The sequence below is a fragment of the Maniola jurtina genome, chromosome 7, assembly GCF_905333055.1.
Source record: "Maniola jurtina chromosome 7, ilManJurt1.1, whole genome shotgun sequence".
In the NCBI taxonomy this organism is placed as follows: domain Eukaryota; kingdom Metazoa; phylum Arthropoda; class Insecta; order Lepidoptera; family Nymphalidae; genus Maniola; species Maniola jurtina.
The window spans coordinates 8,661,695-8,676,736 of NC_060035.1; the positions used below are offsets into that span (position 1 = coordinate 8,661,695).

At 39.0% G+C, this 15,042-nt stretch overlaps 1 protein-coding gene and 1 long non-coding RNA gene across 5 annotated transcripts; both read right to left on the reverse strand.

Moving 5' to 3' along the window:
* Nucleotides 1–2,193: 2,193 nt before the first annotated feature.
* LOC123867191 lies at nucleotides 2,194–3,702 on the reverse strand. Its single transcript, XR_006796353.1, has 2 exons — nucleotides 2,740–3,702; nucleotides 2,194–2,352 (listed from the first exon to the last, which is right to left on the reverse strand). It is a non-coding gene; the product is annotated as an uncharacterized LOC123867191 (long non-coding RNA).
* A 62-nt stretch (nucleotides 3,703–3,764) lies between these two features.
* Nucleotides 3,765–14,566, reverse strand: LOC123867178 (coiled-coil domain-containing protein 6). 4 transcript variants are annotated; one of them, XM_045909105.1, is made up of 12 exons: nucleotides 14,431–14,566; nucleotides 14,284–14,332; nucleotides 14,083–14,212; nucleotides 13,795–13,885; nucleotides 13,173–13,322; nucleotides 12,052–12,195; nucleotides 11,085–11,224; nucleotides 10,282–10,359; nucleotides 9,942–10,056; nucleotides 8,872–8,964; nucleotides 8,445–8,567; nucleotides 3,765–8,097 (listed from the first exon to the last, which is right to left on the reverse strand). In XM_045909105.1, the coding sequence occupies exons 2-12, from the start codon at nucleotides 14,306–14,308 to the stop codon at nucleotides 7,918–7,920; spliced, it is 1,269 nt and encodes a 422-aa protein (XP_045765061.1). In that variant the 5' UTR covers nucleotides 14,309–14,332; nucleotides 14,431–14,566; the 3' UTR covers nucleotides 3,765–7,917. The 4 variants fall into 4 exon arrangements, with proteins under 4 accessions (XP_045765061.1, XP_045765060.1, XP_045765058.1 ...); XM_045909103.1 differs by having other exon boundaries at nucleotides 3,780–3,939; nucleotides 7,874–8,097; nucleotides 14,284–14,545; XM_045909104.1 differs by having other exon boundaries at nucleotides 10,282–10,350; nucleotides 14,284–14,545.
* Between the last annotated feature and the right edge of the window lie 476 nt (nucleotides 14,567–15,042).

The following is a 15,042-nucleotide window of genomic DNA, read 5'->3' on the forward strand; positions in this document are numbered from 1 at the left end:
GAGTGGAACTGGATCCAGATAGGTCTTTTTTTACCTATACATAGATAGAGAAGCTATAGTGTGCGACAGGTTGAGATGGCCACCCGGGGTGGGGACGCCCCGCACACCCCCACAGGCACTAACCCCCTGCTGGTGACGTGCGGGTGTGCGGGGCGTCCCCCGCCTCTGCCATCTCAATCTGTCGCGTAATATAAGTAGTTTGAGGTTACGTAACCACCTACCTACGTTACGTAGGTACCTAAAGATTAGACATTTTCTTACAAATTAATTACCTTCATAAGGAGATAATTAATGTAAAGCTACATGTACTAATGTAGATACACAATAGCTGTGCTACCATAGTTGTACTTACGATTTAAGAAATAAATAAGTTTCAGTTCGTGCAATAGGTAGGTAGGTACATACTTACTTAATTAGATATTATATACCTATGGCTTTTTTTGTTAAATCATCGGACTAACTGGCAGCGCTCAAGAATCGCCGAAGTTTACTTATCTAGGAAGGTACCTACTACCTACCCATAATAAAAGTGTGATATTGCTAAAAACTCTTCGTGGGAGGCTTTATGCAAATCACTTTACCTGTAGCCTTAGCAACGTCCAAGACAAATACACTTTGTCCTGTCTGTCCCTGGTTTGCTTAGGTTTACGATGCGTGTGTAAAATAATATGATTATAATATTTTCTGCGTCCATTGAAGTTGCCGATGCCGAACGTAGACTACAATCAATAAATAATAGCGCGGAGACACCATACGTTATTTTGTTCTTATAAGTAAATAGTTAGCTATCTACATCTTACCTATTGTACCTACTTTATAAAATAGTTATGATCTAAGGTGTTTCCAAATAAAAATGCTGTGGTAGGCTATACAGTAGGTATAGTAATACCTACCTAGCTATAGTACGCGACAGGTTGAGATGGCAATCGGAGTGAGGACGCCCCGCGCCCTATCCCGGTGCGGGCGAGCGCGGAGCGGCCCCTCGCCTGTTGCGTGGTGGTACTTGAGGCTTGCTTGGTGGCTGTCTTTTCCTGTATGCTTACCTAGTAGTGGGAGGGTGGGTGGTGCATTTCGCATGCTGCATGTTTGTACCAATAAAGCTTTTGATTCTTTGTATATCATGGACTTCCCCAAAGTAACGCCTGCTTCTATACAAGATTTAAAAGCAGTTATCTAGGTACTTGTAAAAAATTTTTCGAATAAAAATCTATTCTAGACCATTCTACATTCTAATACGACACAACTTTTGTCGTTGAGATTATGAATGTACCCATACGTTCATGGTTGAGACTTGAGATATAAAAAATAGGTAGGTAGCTAGCTTCCAAGAGAAGCAAGCCTAGCGCGCTCCCCAACCGCTTTCCACACAAACGTACCTAGTGTAATTCACATTTGAATATTAACCAATCAAACTCAACAAAATGTTGTAGACATATTCTAGAAATAAATATCTGGTTATCTGCGTCTGTGGTTTTACAAATTTCTACAAAAATGTGTAGTTTTAAAGTTACACTGGCTCAAAGATTTTTAATAATTTTTAAATACATATCAAAAATTGCGGGACCGGCAGGATTCGTACCTGCATCTTCTGGGAATCGCGCCCGATGCCTTGACGACTAGGCCACAGTCCGCCTTGCTGCCAGTGCCGAAACTCGAGGTACCTATGTATTTTCACCCAGTCAAGGACTGTTAATGCCATCTAGTAGCGACACTTTGCAGTTGTCGAAACTACTTTCAAAGGCTCATTATTACCAAAGATATATATAATCACTACGATTATTACGATGAGCTCTTTGAACGACAAATGACATGTTACTTTTTTAACCCCTGACCCAAAAAGAGGGGTGTTATAAGTTTGACGTATATTTTTGTATCTCTCTGTGTCATCGTAGCTCCTAAACTAATGAACCGATTTTAATTTAGTTTTTTTTTGTTTGAAAGGTGGCTTGATCGAGAGTGTTCTTAGCTATAATCCAAGAAAATCCGTACAGCCGTTTGAAAGTTATCAGCTCTTTTCTAGTTACTGTAACCTTCACTTGTCGGGGCTGTTATAAATTTTTAGTTTGTACTTGTTACTATCTTTTTATAATTTCCTTGAGTGTGTGTAAAACACTATAAAAAATTACAAATAGTCAAAAATGTACAAATATTTAAGCCGGTGACGGGTGTCAGGTATTGAAATGAAACACAATATTAATATTAATGCGTATATTTTCTTTTATTAACATGAAAAAAAATAACTGTTTGAGTGAAAATTTGCATAATTGAATTGAATCAATAAGCTCAGCAGCACTACTCCTAAAAGTCTGAACATAACAACTCGCTTCCATCAGCGCACCACAAAACAACATCCTTCAATTGCATGAGACGGGTCCGCCCGCGAAATTCAAATTATTTTGGTTTTTCGCAATTTGTAAACTAATTCGACAAAGTAGGCTTATGGCACTTTAATGGCAGTATCATCCTCACAGGTTTATGCGAAAATCTTTACTTCAAAGGGTCCAGTTTAAGAAATTAGTTATAGTATCGACTAATTTGTGAGTAGCTCATGTCAAACTCATTATTTTGACTAATTTCTTAAACTGAACACTATTAAGTAAAGATTTTTATGTAATCCTGTGAAGATGATACTGCCATTGTCGGAATTAGAATGCCATAAGCCTACTTTATCGTATTAATTGACAAATTGCGAAAAACCAAATTAATTTTGATTTTCGCGGGCGGACCCGTCTCATGCACCTTAACATATTATACCTTAATAACATACATACTTTTACAAAGGACACAGTGGGAGTAGTGTACTGGAACCCGAACTTGATATATCAATTAATAGATTACAATCTTTTATCTTCTATAACCCTTATGCACATATGAATTTATACAGTCTATAACATTATACCCACTGCCGCACATAAAGAAGCCCTTACAATATAATATTACATAATACAACTCCAAGCGATTAATTAAATCAGCATTAACATAAAAAATATATAGTTACATGAACGTTTAGTATCAAGGAGCTCCCAGTAAATTGACTAACCACGTTCCTCGTATTGTCGGAAAACAGATATTAGAAGTAACTTAATGGGAGATAAAGGAAGTTTGCTGTGTTGCGCGGATTGCGTTCCGAGGCCTAAGATAGAAACCGGTATCCAATGCCCGCCATTGGCAACGAATGGCTGAACTATGAATAGTTTTATTGCATGTACGAGACATAACCAGAAACCATATTTACAAAAGAATTCCGAATAATAAAGAATCCGCAGTGTAGGAGCTCTGTTTTTCACACATTGGGAAGAAAACAGCAAGTACATACTCGCTAGACTGAGTACAAAACTAACTGCGTAATCAAATCATTCTCTAATTGGAAGTATTTTCTAGTACCCTGAAAAACACAATGTTCAGGATGATGTATCCATGCTTTATCCTATTAAACTGTTCACACCATTTCCGTACCTCAAAAGGTAAAAAAGAAACCCTTATTAATTCACTTCGTGAGTTGTATAAAAATCAAGCTTCTATGTCATTGCAATCAAAAAAACATAGCCATTTATGCCGCATATTTTGACACTCGCAAAAAAATCAAATGCCTATGTCCAGCAGTGGACGCATACAGGCTGATGGATTGATTGATTGAAATAAATCAAAACCTTTAGGGTACATCCCTTTGACCTAGAATCATGAAAGGCAAGACGCAAGGTCAAGTAAAAAAACGAAAATCGTGTAATTTAAATATGAAAAAAATATTTTTAATATAAAAAACTTACATTTATAATTGGAAATAACAATTAACAAAGTAATATTATAATTATTATTACTAACACATAATTTTCTTCCAAACGGAACCCTCGGTGCGCGAGCCCGTCTCTCACTTGGCCGGTGTTTTACATTTGCTGACACGCGGCCTACGGGAAAACCCGCGTAACACAGCAGAGGAACCTATCTTGTAATCAAAATATAGGTACGTGTATACTCTAAAGCCTAATCCACACAATCTAAAGCATCGTATGTGCGTTACGGCGGCGCGGCGCAGCGTTTATAATATTTTCGCCGCAAATTCGAATCTCTTTTCCTGTAGAGACGTCCATACTGACGAAAGTGCTTGGACCCGATAACATTCGCCTAACCGACGCACAACCCAATTTTTTATTGATGTGGACGCGGCTTAAAAGGCAGTGAGTGATGTGCAACTATTTTAAGGACGCAAGAGCTCGTGTGCTATGTAATGACGGCCTTGAGGCCGCATACAATCGCTTTGATAAAACAATTACGTTTTAAGCCGTTGTAATCTGGCTGTATTATTAATCATCAGCAGCGAGACTTACACAGTAACAATATTATTTTTCAATAATAATAATTAAATAATCGAATTATCTTATGTAGCAACGACCAAATTTTATATCAACATGCGTTCTAGGCCGCGCTATTGAATGCTTGTAGCTATTCAATATTATTTTAGTTATAAATTAGAATTATGTTTCTTGAAAACGATAATTCACTATTCGTGTCTATTGTAACGAGCGCCATGAGATTTAAGGTCGTAGCTTACTTACAGGACACAGTTCCCGCACGGTAAAAGAATAAACATTCAAATATGGGTTTAAAGTCGTTCTCTGTACATATTAAATTGACAAAGTACAATATCAAACAACGCGTAACCAGCGAGCTTGCCGCACTCGATGGTTGACGTCTCGCTTATCACGCGCTTTCAAGCGAGCGGCTTACGCGTCTACAGCTTGAGTAAGTTGTAACGTGCTGAGTAGGGAGACACCGTACAGCAAGCTGTCATCGCGTGGACAGCGAGCTTTTTACTAGCTGTCGGCGCGTGGACAACTAGCGGTCACTTCGATTTGAGGCGGAGCCGTGCGTGTGTTGTGTGCGAATCGTGTCATAAATGAGCTATGACCTTTAATCTTTTAGTATGAATCAATAGTCATTCATTACCCGACTGCGCGACAGCAAAGACAGGGTTATATTTTCACTATCTGGGTATGTATTTGGGATATTAACACCATCCCGACGGCCAGATGGATTTACTCAATGAGGTCTCTTATATTGAGGGCCGCTGGTTTACTGAAAACTTTTAAATTACTTGTTTAAAAAAATGTTTCAAGTTTTGAAGCTGATTTTTCAATCGTCGAATAATATTTGAAGAATAAATCTGTCTTTCAACTTTTTTTGTATTAGAAAGTTGCCAGCATGTTTTATTTCATCAGTTATAGTTTACTTGGTGATTGAAACACAAACAAGATTTTACCAACGGCCGAAACTCAAAACAGCAACGCGCGCGACCTCGCTGCATCCAAGATAAAAATATACTAGTATACGTTGCATCAGAGGCAGCAAGCAAGCTCGATGCCTTGAAAAAACTTACGACGCGATTCAGGTTAACGCGAATGTGCAGAACATACGATTGACACCGGCCACACATTAATTCGCGATAATGGCGCGAATGGATCATTCAACATTAACATGGTTCGCGGCAATGTGCAAGGTAAAACACTGCAATGAAGACGATGCATTGGGGGTCAAATGCTCGAAATATATCGGCCGCCCGTTACCACTGTGGTCATTGGTCTCTCAAAAAAGATGATAAGACGCAAAAATAAGCACGCACGCGCATCACTGCATCATGCTCCACATAATTTTGTCCATTAGTTAGGTAGTAGGTACGTAGTGATAATATATGTATTACATGAGTCATTTGGACTCTACCGCAGTATGCCTTGAATCTAAGATTTATCAAATTTTCTTAGAACTTTCTTGAACCTTTGATGTTAATTTACATTCTAGAAAATAATTCGATAACTAGAAGCGGATTCTATGATAAGGTAAATTAAAAACAAAATTTTAAGCTCAATATGATTAGAAAATAAATAAAAACAAATTATATTTCCTAGATGGTATACACAACATTCTTTTTAGTCGTTCTTGTACATGACCGTTTGTTGGCGATGCTATTCTCAAGTGCATACTATGGCATGCCGCATCGCAAATAAATAATATACTATGTATATTGTGATGCAACATCTGTCAACATAGTGTCAAAAAGAAGACCATTAGACACAAAGTGTCAATATTGATACGCTCGGTAGAGCGCTTCGAATCAGCACAAATGCAATGCAATGCAATAATTTTTGTATGGCACACCTCTTCGACCGTACTTGAATAAGTCCATAACTGTGGTTTTGTATAAAATGTGACAGCTACACGCTTCGTGTCCAATGCAGCTCGTTTAAGAGCCGTAACAGACACGATGCTTTATCATCAGCGATCGGCGACTTTGCGACTGCCGATTGTTTCGATTGCTGCATCGCGTTTTGACGACTACATTCGATCCCCGTATTGAAATCCATACTGATATAAATGCGAAAACATGTCTGTCTGCTATTTTCAAGGCTTATCCTTTTAACCGATTTAAATCAAAATTGGTCCATACATAGTTCCCCGGGGACGGAAAAGACTATTGTTGTCCTGGAAAATTAGTTCTCAGAGGATTCTTAAAAAAACTAAAATTCATCTCTTGGACATCATTTTTGGGTACAGAGATAGCATGCATCCTAGAGACGGGCATAGGCTAGTTTTTATCCCGGAAAATTTAAGATTTCGCAGGGGATTTTAAAATCTAAATCAACGCGGACGACGTTGCGGGCATCATCTAGTAACAAATAAAATCGATTTGATCGCTACGACTGGACATTGAATGAGGCCGGAGTGGAACGTTTACGCGCGCCATAAAGCTTCCGAAAAGTAACTAAACGCCGGTCGTAGTTGCTGAAAACATCGTGTATGCTGTTGCCCCATGTTATAATTTCAAGGAACTGTGTGAAGCCGTGGAGCCGTTCATTCTACGCAATGACGCTTTTCAGTGAGGTTAATCTTGTGGTATGCGATATAAGGTAGACTTTGAGATACGCGACCGCCACACATAACGCTAGCTAGCTCTGTCCGTAGTAGCCGTAATAGTATTTGTATGAGGGGTTGCCCACTAGATCGGAATTTCGTTATCCGAAGCCGTTAAACGAAATTCCGCATCCTTCCTTCGCCTCCTTTCATAGTTATAATAGTCCTACAGTTACTTCGATTCTGATCGGATGCAATGCGTAAAGACACTTAGGTGCCATCTCCGCGGGCGAGAGTATCGCGACGAGTCCATCCTACTATCGTCGGATAATCTCCACGGTACGATAGTTCTGCCAGCATGTCGTCGCGCCTCGCAACGATTCGCCACGACACCACAACTGATCGCCGCGTGACGTAAACGTAACGCCTCGTTGGGCCTCTGTGGCGTAACATGTCGGACATCGGTATTGCCGAGATTCAACGACATCGCCGGGAGACTGGACGATATCGTCGCGAGACGCGACGAGTGACTGGCCAAGAGTCACTCGTATCGCCCTGTGGAGAAAGGCCTATAGTTTGGATCGAATTTGGCGGCACGGCGAGACTATCGTTGCGACACTCTCGCCCGTGGAGATGACGCCTAGGTCGACTTTTCATTACGCGATCGTATCGAAAACAGTGTTCGAGTCGCCTCTTTTTGATTCCATTACAAGTTAGCCCTTGACTGCGATATCACCCGATGGTAAGTGATGATGCAGTCTAGGATGAAAGCGGGTTAAGTTGGAAGGTATATGGCACTTTTTTAAACCTATACCTTTCATCAGTTTCTAAGTTGCGTTGTAGCAGAACACTAAATCGCTTACCGGCACGACTTTGACGATAGGGTGGTAACTAGCCACGGCCAAAGCGTCCTACCAAATCAGACCAAAGAAAATTAAGAAATTATAAATTCCCTATTAGGGGCCAGAAGTCGAACCCGGGTCCTCCCGCTTACAAAACCACAGTCCAAGTGTCGCGTCTCAAAGTCTACCTCGTTCTTGTCTGCGGGTGCCGGGCGCGGCGGGCGTGCAGCGTTTAGTCTCTGGAGGAGGTGTCCATAGGGCTGGCGGGCTGCATGGAGGGCGAGGGCGGCGCGGGCGGTGCAGGCGGCGCGAGGGGCGCGAGGGGCGCGGGCGGGTCGAGCGGCGCGCGTGGCGGCAGCGCCCCGGCGCCCGGCACCGCGGGCTTCACGAACCGCTCGCTTGTCCTTCTCGCCTGTAATACAATAGAGGCTCACTACAACCATAATTAATTTTTTCCAGGCATATGCAAACTGTGGAATCAACTCCCATCGGCGGTGTTCCCACTAGATTACAACATGGGGTTATTCAAGGGGCGGACCAATAGATTCCTGAAAGGTCGGCAACGCATCGGCGGTAACTCTGGTGCTGCAAATGTTCATAGGCGGCGGTAATCACTCAACACGAGGTGACCCGCCTGCTCGTATGCTCGCTATTTTTTATTTAAAAAAAAAAAGTTGCGACACATTACTCTGAAAAGCTTGATGGCAGGGTTCGGATTTATGTCGTTTATACCTAAGACAATTAGGTCAAGTGCAATACCTGCGAGTTGAAGTGCAGCGAGGGGCGCGAGAGCGGCAGGCCGGCGGGCGCGGGCAGCAGCGGCGACGCGTACGGCGACAGCGGCCGCGACCCGCCCGGCGACGACACGCTGCGCGACCGCGCCTGGCGTTTTACAAGTTTTAACCATCTTCTAAAGCTTCGTTTTCACTTAGTTTGAAATCCATAGAGCGCACTTTGACTTAAGTTTCAGTTAAAACGAGACAGATTTTTCGTATTATGTGTCTTAAATCTAAGCAAAATCAATTTGATGTTAAAAAGAGACAGTGTTGGAGCTCGGGTGAGATGCGGGTGTGCGGGGGCGCCGTGTCGTGTACTACACATTCCAAACACTCCAAAAAGTGAGTCTCATCTACTTCTTTCTAAGGACTTTGTTTACTTTTTCTATATTTATGTATTTCATACTTACACTCAAAGCCTCATTGAATTGCCTCTCTTCCTCCATCTCCAAAGACGACTCACTCTCAGAGAGATGACGACACAATGCCTCGCGACGTTCCACCTGCATTGAAGTAAACTACTTTGATTCATTGTTCTACTACCTACTTACATGAAAAGAACAATAACAATGATTCAACATATAGGTTTTGAATTTTAGGCTACATAAGAATGCTCAGTCACTCAGCGGGCGATTGAAACAGCTATACTTGGAGTATTTATACATGATCAAATCATGAGGATCTTTTTGTGTCGGTAAGTGATGATGCAATCCAAAATAGAAGCGGCCTAATTTATGTGGGGTACGGAAGATTTATTACACCCATACCCCTGATCGGTTTCTACGTGGCATCCTACTGGAACACTAAATCGCTTGGCGGCACGGCTTCGCCGGTAGGGTGGTGACAAGCCACGGTAGGTCGAAGCTTCCCACTAGACCAGACCAAAGACAATTCAGAAATTATAAATTCCCAAATGGCCCGCCGGGAACCGAACCCAGGACGTCCACTTATAACACCACGGCACTCACTGCTGCGCCAGGAAGGTCGTCAAAGGTTCGTGCTATGAAGCTGTGAAAACCTAGCAGACAGACATACTTTCGCATTTATAATACTAGCTGACGCCCGCGACTTCGTCCGCGTGGATTTAGGTTTTTAAAATCCCGTAGGAACTCTTTGATTTTCCGGGATAAAAAGTACCCTATGTGTTAATCCAGGATATAATCTATCTCTATTCCGAATTTCAGCCAAATCTGTTTAGTAGTTTTAGTGAGTAACAAAGATACACATACACATATACACACATATATAGAAACAAACTTTCTCCTTTATAATATTAGCGCGATTAGAATACATAGTGTTTACAAACTTCATTGTCTGTGTGAGCTTAGATTTAGTCCTAGAGCTGCACATATCGACATGTTGCAACTTCTGATTGGACTACTGGTTTCCGCGCACTATGGCATCCCAAAATATCGCATATTTTGCAAATATATAAATGCAAATTAATATATAACAATTAATAACGTGTAATTGAATATACCTCTTGCTGTAATTTCCGATGCAAGCGCATATTCTCCTCTCGAATATGTTTCTCCTCTAAAGCAAATCTTTGCATTTTTTCCTTATTTTCATTTTGAGAAACTGCCAATTGATTCCTACAAAAAAGTATATATTTTATTAAAACATGATTCAATGATCAAATAAGTGGCAAATAACATACAGCATAAAATACAGTTAAGTAAATTTTTTATTTGATTCAAACAGAATTCAACATTTTTTGAACTGGTTCTAAAAATGTTTGTCAGCTTGTAGAGTAATCAGTCAATTTTAATAGTGTTTCGGAAATCTGATATTAATTAATTATTAAATGTGCATGTTACCTTAACTTCACAACCTCGGAGCGTAAAGTTTGAATATGGTTACTTAAATTGGATGCTGTATCACCATTACTGATGTCCCTGGCAAGGTATAACATAATTAATATTGATCAAAACTCTTACAATGAGCAAGAAAACCACCTCATCATCATCTATATTTATTAGTTCAAATTCTAATAATCCTAAAAATGATATAGAAATGCAATTTTATTTTTTATCTACCATTTGGGGTACTTACATAAATTTTTAATAAAGATTGCAAGAAAATGATTTGTCATACAAAAATTATATTGTTGTAGATGTGGTGTCGTCCTTAACCTATTTGGCATTGTGCCCATACATCAAATACCAAATAGTCACCTAATATTCAAGGTTGTCTTAAAAGTTGATATGGATACTCTCCTAAAAACTGATGTCAATTACTAAAAACCGGCCAAGCGCGAGTCAGACTCGCGCACTGAGGGTTCCGAGGGTATTTTTTCCAACATTTTCCATGATAAATCTGTTTTAGAATGTACAGGTAAAGCCCTTTCATATGATACTCCACTTGGTATAGTTATCTTACTTTGAAAATTGAAACGCATATTAATTTTTTTTAATGATGTAACCACAAATTCGCGGTTTTCAGATTTATTCCTGTACTTGTGCTATAATACCTACCTACCTGCCAAATTTCTTGATTCTACGTCAACGGGATGTACCCTATAGGTTTCTTGACAGACAGACAGACAACAAAGTGGTCCTGTGGGTTCTGTTTTTCCTTTTGAGGTACAAAACCCTAAAAATTTAATTTAACAATAATTCACCTAGGGCTAGCTGGATCAGAAACAGGTTGATCAAGCCTAATTTGAAGTGATCGCTTTTCAGCTTCTAGCTTATCCATACGCTTCCACAATCTGTTTACCAATGCTTCCTGCTCTTGTTCCAATGTGTTTTCTAATTCTACCTGAACATAAAAGGAATATGCATAAATTAATGGATTTATTTTATTTCATGACAAGTAGCCTGATCTCAGGTGGGCGAAGGTAAGAAACAACTGACAATACAGTCTAAAGGCGGACATCCACCAGAGGTGCGCCGAATCGAGTTGAAACAGCTTGGTTGAAAGTATTACAAATAATTCTTTATTAATAATAGATTATTTTGACGATTCAAAAGCACTTGTAAAAGTTTAATTGAATAAAAATATTTTGAATTTGAATTTGAATTCGATTTGGCGCAATGCAGCGCATCGCTGATCGACGCAGTTCTATAGTAAATAGGTGGCAAATTATTGCAATTCGATTTGACTTGGCTCGGCTCGCGACGCTATCCTTAAGATGGAAGCAGGCTAACCATCAGTTTGTCTGCTGCATCTATCTGGAACGTGTTAACGCATGGCGACACGGCTGAGCCGGTAGGGTAGTAACTAGTGACATCGAAAGTGTCCCATCTGAGACGAAAACTGAGCCAATTTAGAAAATACTGGTGATTGGACCCGACTAAGACCTCGCGGCTTGGTTACAAAGGTTTGCTAACTTCACTGCAATACAGATAAGTAGGTATGCTGAAAAAGTGATTTTAGTTCAAGACATAAAGTCCCATTTTCTAATAAATTAATAATTTTGTCAAAGTCGCTAGAGTAACTATACTTACTATATTATGTTTATAGAAGGTAATATGAGTGAAACGAAAAATTGATCATCCATATCTAGAAAATAGTATATATCCTTATTTTTGTGCCTCTTATGTCTTAACTCAAGAAATAGCTGAATCATGTATAAAATTAGTTACCTTCTCCCTACGAAGTCTTTCTAAATTTGTCTGTTTTGCAAGAGTTTCAGCTTCAAGTTTTTCAATCTTGCGCATTAATTTATTCACCAAACATTCCTGCTCTTGCTCTAGTGTCTGCTCCAAACGACATTTTTCTTGACGTAACTAAAATAAAATTGCAATGATATTAAAAACATACTTACTACTTGGACTGTGGCACCAGCCAACATCACATCACAGAAATCTTACATTAATAATAAGCAGGGTAGTGGAATTACAATATAACAAGCTAGCAACCCGCTCCGGCTTTGCACGGGTAGCTTATGAAATTTTCGTATGGATCTGAATTTTTTGAAAATAAAAAATAGCCTATGTCACTAAGGAATAGTGTAGCTTTCTACTGGGGTAAGAATTTTCTAAATCGGTTCAGTAGTTTCATAAATTACTTCCTACAAACTTTACTCCTTTATAATTATACTAGCTGATGCCCGCAACTTCGTCCGCGTGGATTTCCGTTTTTCAAAATCCCGCGGGAACTCTTTGATTTTCCGGGATAAAACTAGCCTATGTATTAATCCAGGATATAATCTATCTCCATGCCAAATTTCAGCCTAATCTGTCCAAGTAGTTTTTCCATGATTGAGTAACAAACAACCAAACATCCAAACATCCACTTTCACATTTAGAATAGTATTAGGATTAGAATCAATTGGTATCTTTACAGTTCACAAATTTCTTAATTGAATTGACATTTTGTAAAAGTAGTAAGTACTATCCTGTTCAGTGTATCATGCAGAAAAGATAAGTACTATGTATAACTTATAAGGTCCACCAAATCAATTAAAGGATGGGTGTTACTTTCCTAATAAAATCCGCCTCAAAAAAAAATTATGTTAAATCGATCAAAATAAAAGATTAAAATTTGATAGAAAACAGCATCCAAAAAAGCACTTGCTTGTGCATTTTTCTTTAAAAAACAGGCATTTTAACTAAATACTGTAACTGAACAGATATCTAACTTTACTGATCCTGAACAAACAATAATAAAAATGCACTAAGAGCAAAAAGTAGTTTTCAACAACTATTACAATCAGCTAAAGACAACTATTTAATGAGGAAGAGATAGATAAAAAAATAACTACTTGATTCAATTTCCTTGAAAGATCATTTGTCAGGCATTCTTCCTCCCTCTCATAATGGTGAGCAAGGGTCTCCTTTTCTTTCTTCAATGCTTGAATTTTTTTCAAGAGAGTATTGGAAATATATTCTTCTTCTTGCTCCGCTTTAGCTTGCTGTTATGAAAAGTTATACAAATAACCTATTTAATCAGAATTTATTTATATACAATGAACTAAGAAATAATTTCTTAAGTTATCAACAAAATTACAGTCAAACAGAAACTAGCAGACATAGATAGACATACATTCGCATTTATAATATTAGTACCTAATACCTATGGATTACTATATACTAGTGTATGTAGAGGCATCAGACTGCAATGTTGATGAAGTTTTTTTTAATCCTACAGGAACTCTTTGATTTACTGGGATGAAAAGTAGCCCATGTCACTCTCCAGGTCTTTAACTGCATTCATGCAAACACATCAGTCTACTGCTCTGTTGCAGCATAATCAAAGGATAAACAAACTCACATTTGATTTTATAACATTGGTAGGGATTTGCCTTACAATATTTATTATTAGGTTCGTCTGATATCAAATTTAAAAATTTGCTAAACCTAAAATGTTTAATTAATTAATCTTACAATTGATACTGATGCTTGTCGCAAAGCACGGTTTTCCTCTTGCAATGCTTTCACTCTAAGTTTGTAAGTATCCAATTCCACTTTTAACACTCTGAAAAGAAATGCAACACTTTAGTTTTGTCTAAATTTCTGAAAAGCGCACATTCAAGGTGTGATTCAACTTAAAGCTGAATTGTATAAATCTAATAAGAGTAGTTTTCACATAAATATGCTAAAAGTTCAGAAAAAATTATACATTGTATCAAGTCATACTACCTATTACAACCCTTACTATATTTGTGTACTTACCTGTTTTGTTGCTGCAGGGATTCAATTCTTTTCTGTAACTGATCGCGAGAAACGGTGCTTGGGGGCAGCATTGCTCCGCCATCGAGTGAACTTGAGTCACTTTCCGAAGCGGAATCGCCCATTTTGTTGCCTTTAAATGAAATAAACACAATGAAACCGTTTTTTTCATATACACGTGTTTAATTAACTATAACAAAATACCTGGAGAAGTCACTGTATCATCCATTTGCACCGTTCGTGGATTGTAGGCCTGAAGGCAGGGACAAAATGTCATGAAAATAATATGCTGGATGATTCAAGAGTTACGCTTATTATGTTGAATATTGCAACTATAGTTTTAATACCTACCACTTCAAAACCTCATACCATCAACTTGGAACAAAGTTAGGCAGGTTGATTCCAAAAAATGACCTATTATTTTTGTAAAAGTAAATAATTTCTAATCTTGGGCCTTCTTTTTTTAACTGGTTTTACGTCTGGTCTGTGGTTTTACGACTCTGGGTTCTAGCAAAGAGTATGTAATCACTACGGTTCTAGCATATCATATTATCTGGTTCAAGCTTATTTTTTACATTGCTGCCAACCACTTGCCAACTTCTTGGCCTTTTTTTTATTTTACGGTCCTAGATAGGTACCATTACCCATCATTACCATACATACATCCTCGATACGAGACACCTTGCCACATGCTTGCCACCACTTGCCACTGTCTGACCATAGTCTAAAATTATAGATTTTTTTTCTCTCTCGTCTGGCTTTACACTGATTAGCCAATGTCAAGTTTGTAGTTATTTACAAGTTAGGGAAACTATATATAAGTATGGACTTCGTCTTGCCGGCACCCGCCGACATACACGCGGCGCCCCTTTAGAGCGCTTCCCAGTCAGTTCCACCACCAATAAACACCAGCAGAACACAGAAACCGGCCACTTCTCACAAAAAAACACTCCAAAAAAGCAC

What these genes read in the sequence shown, in the direction of transcription:
- LOC123867178 (XM_045909102.1), bottom strand. Translation starts at nt 14,356, where the DNA reads ATGACATTTTGTCCCTGCCTTCAGGCCTACAATCCACGAACGGTGCAA. An exon ending in TGATACAGTGACTTCTCCAG is followed by an intron (nt 14,213 to 14,283) that starts GTATTTTGTTAT and finishes TTTCATTTAAAG; the next exon opens with GCAACAAAATGGGCGATTCC. An exon ending in ATCGGAAATTACAGCAAGAG is followed by an intron (nt 8,965 to 9,941) that starts GTATATTCAATT and finishes ACTTCAATGCAG; the next exon opens with GTGGAACGTCGCGAGGCATT.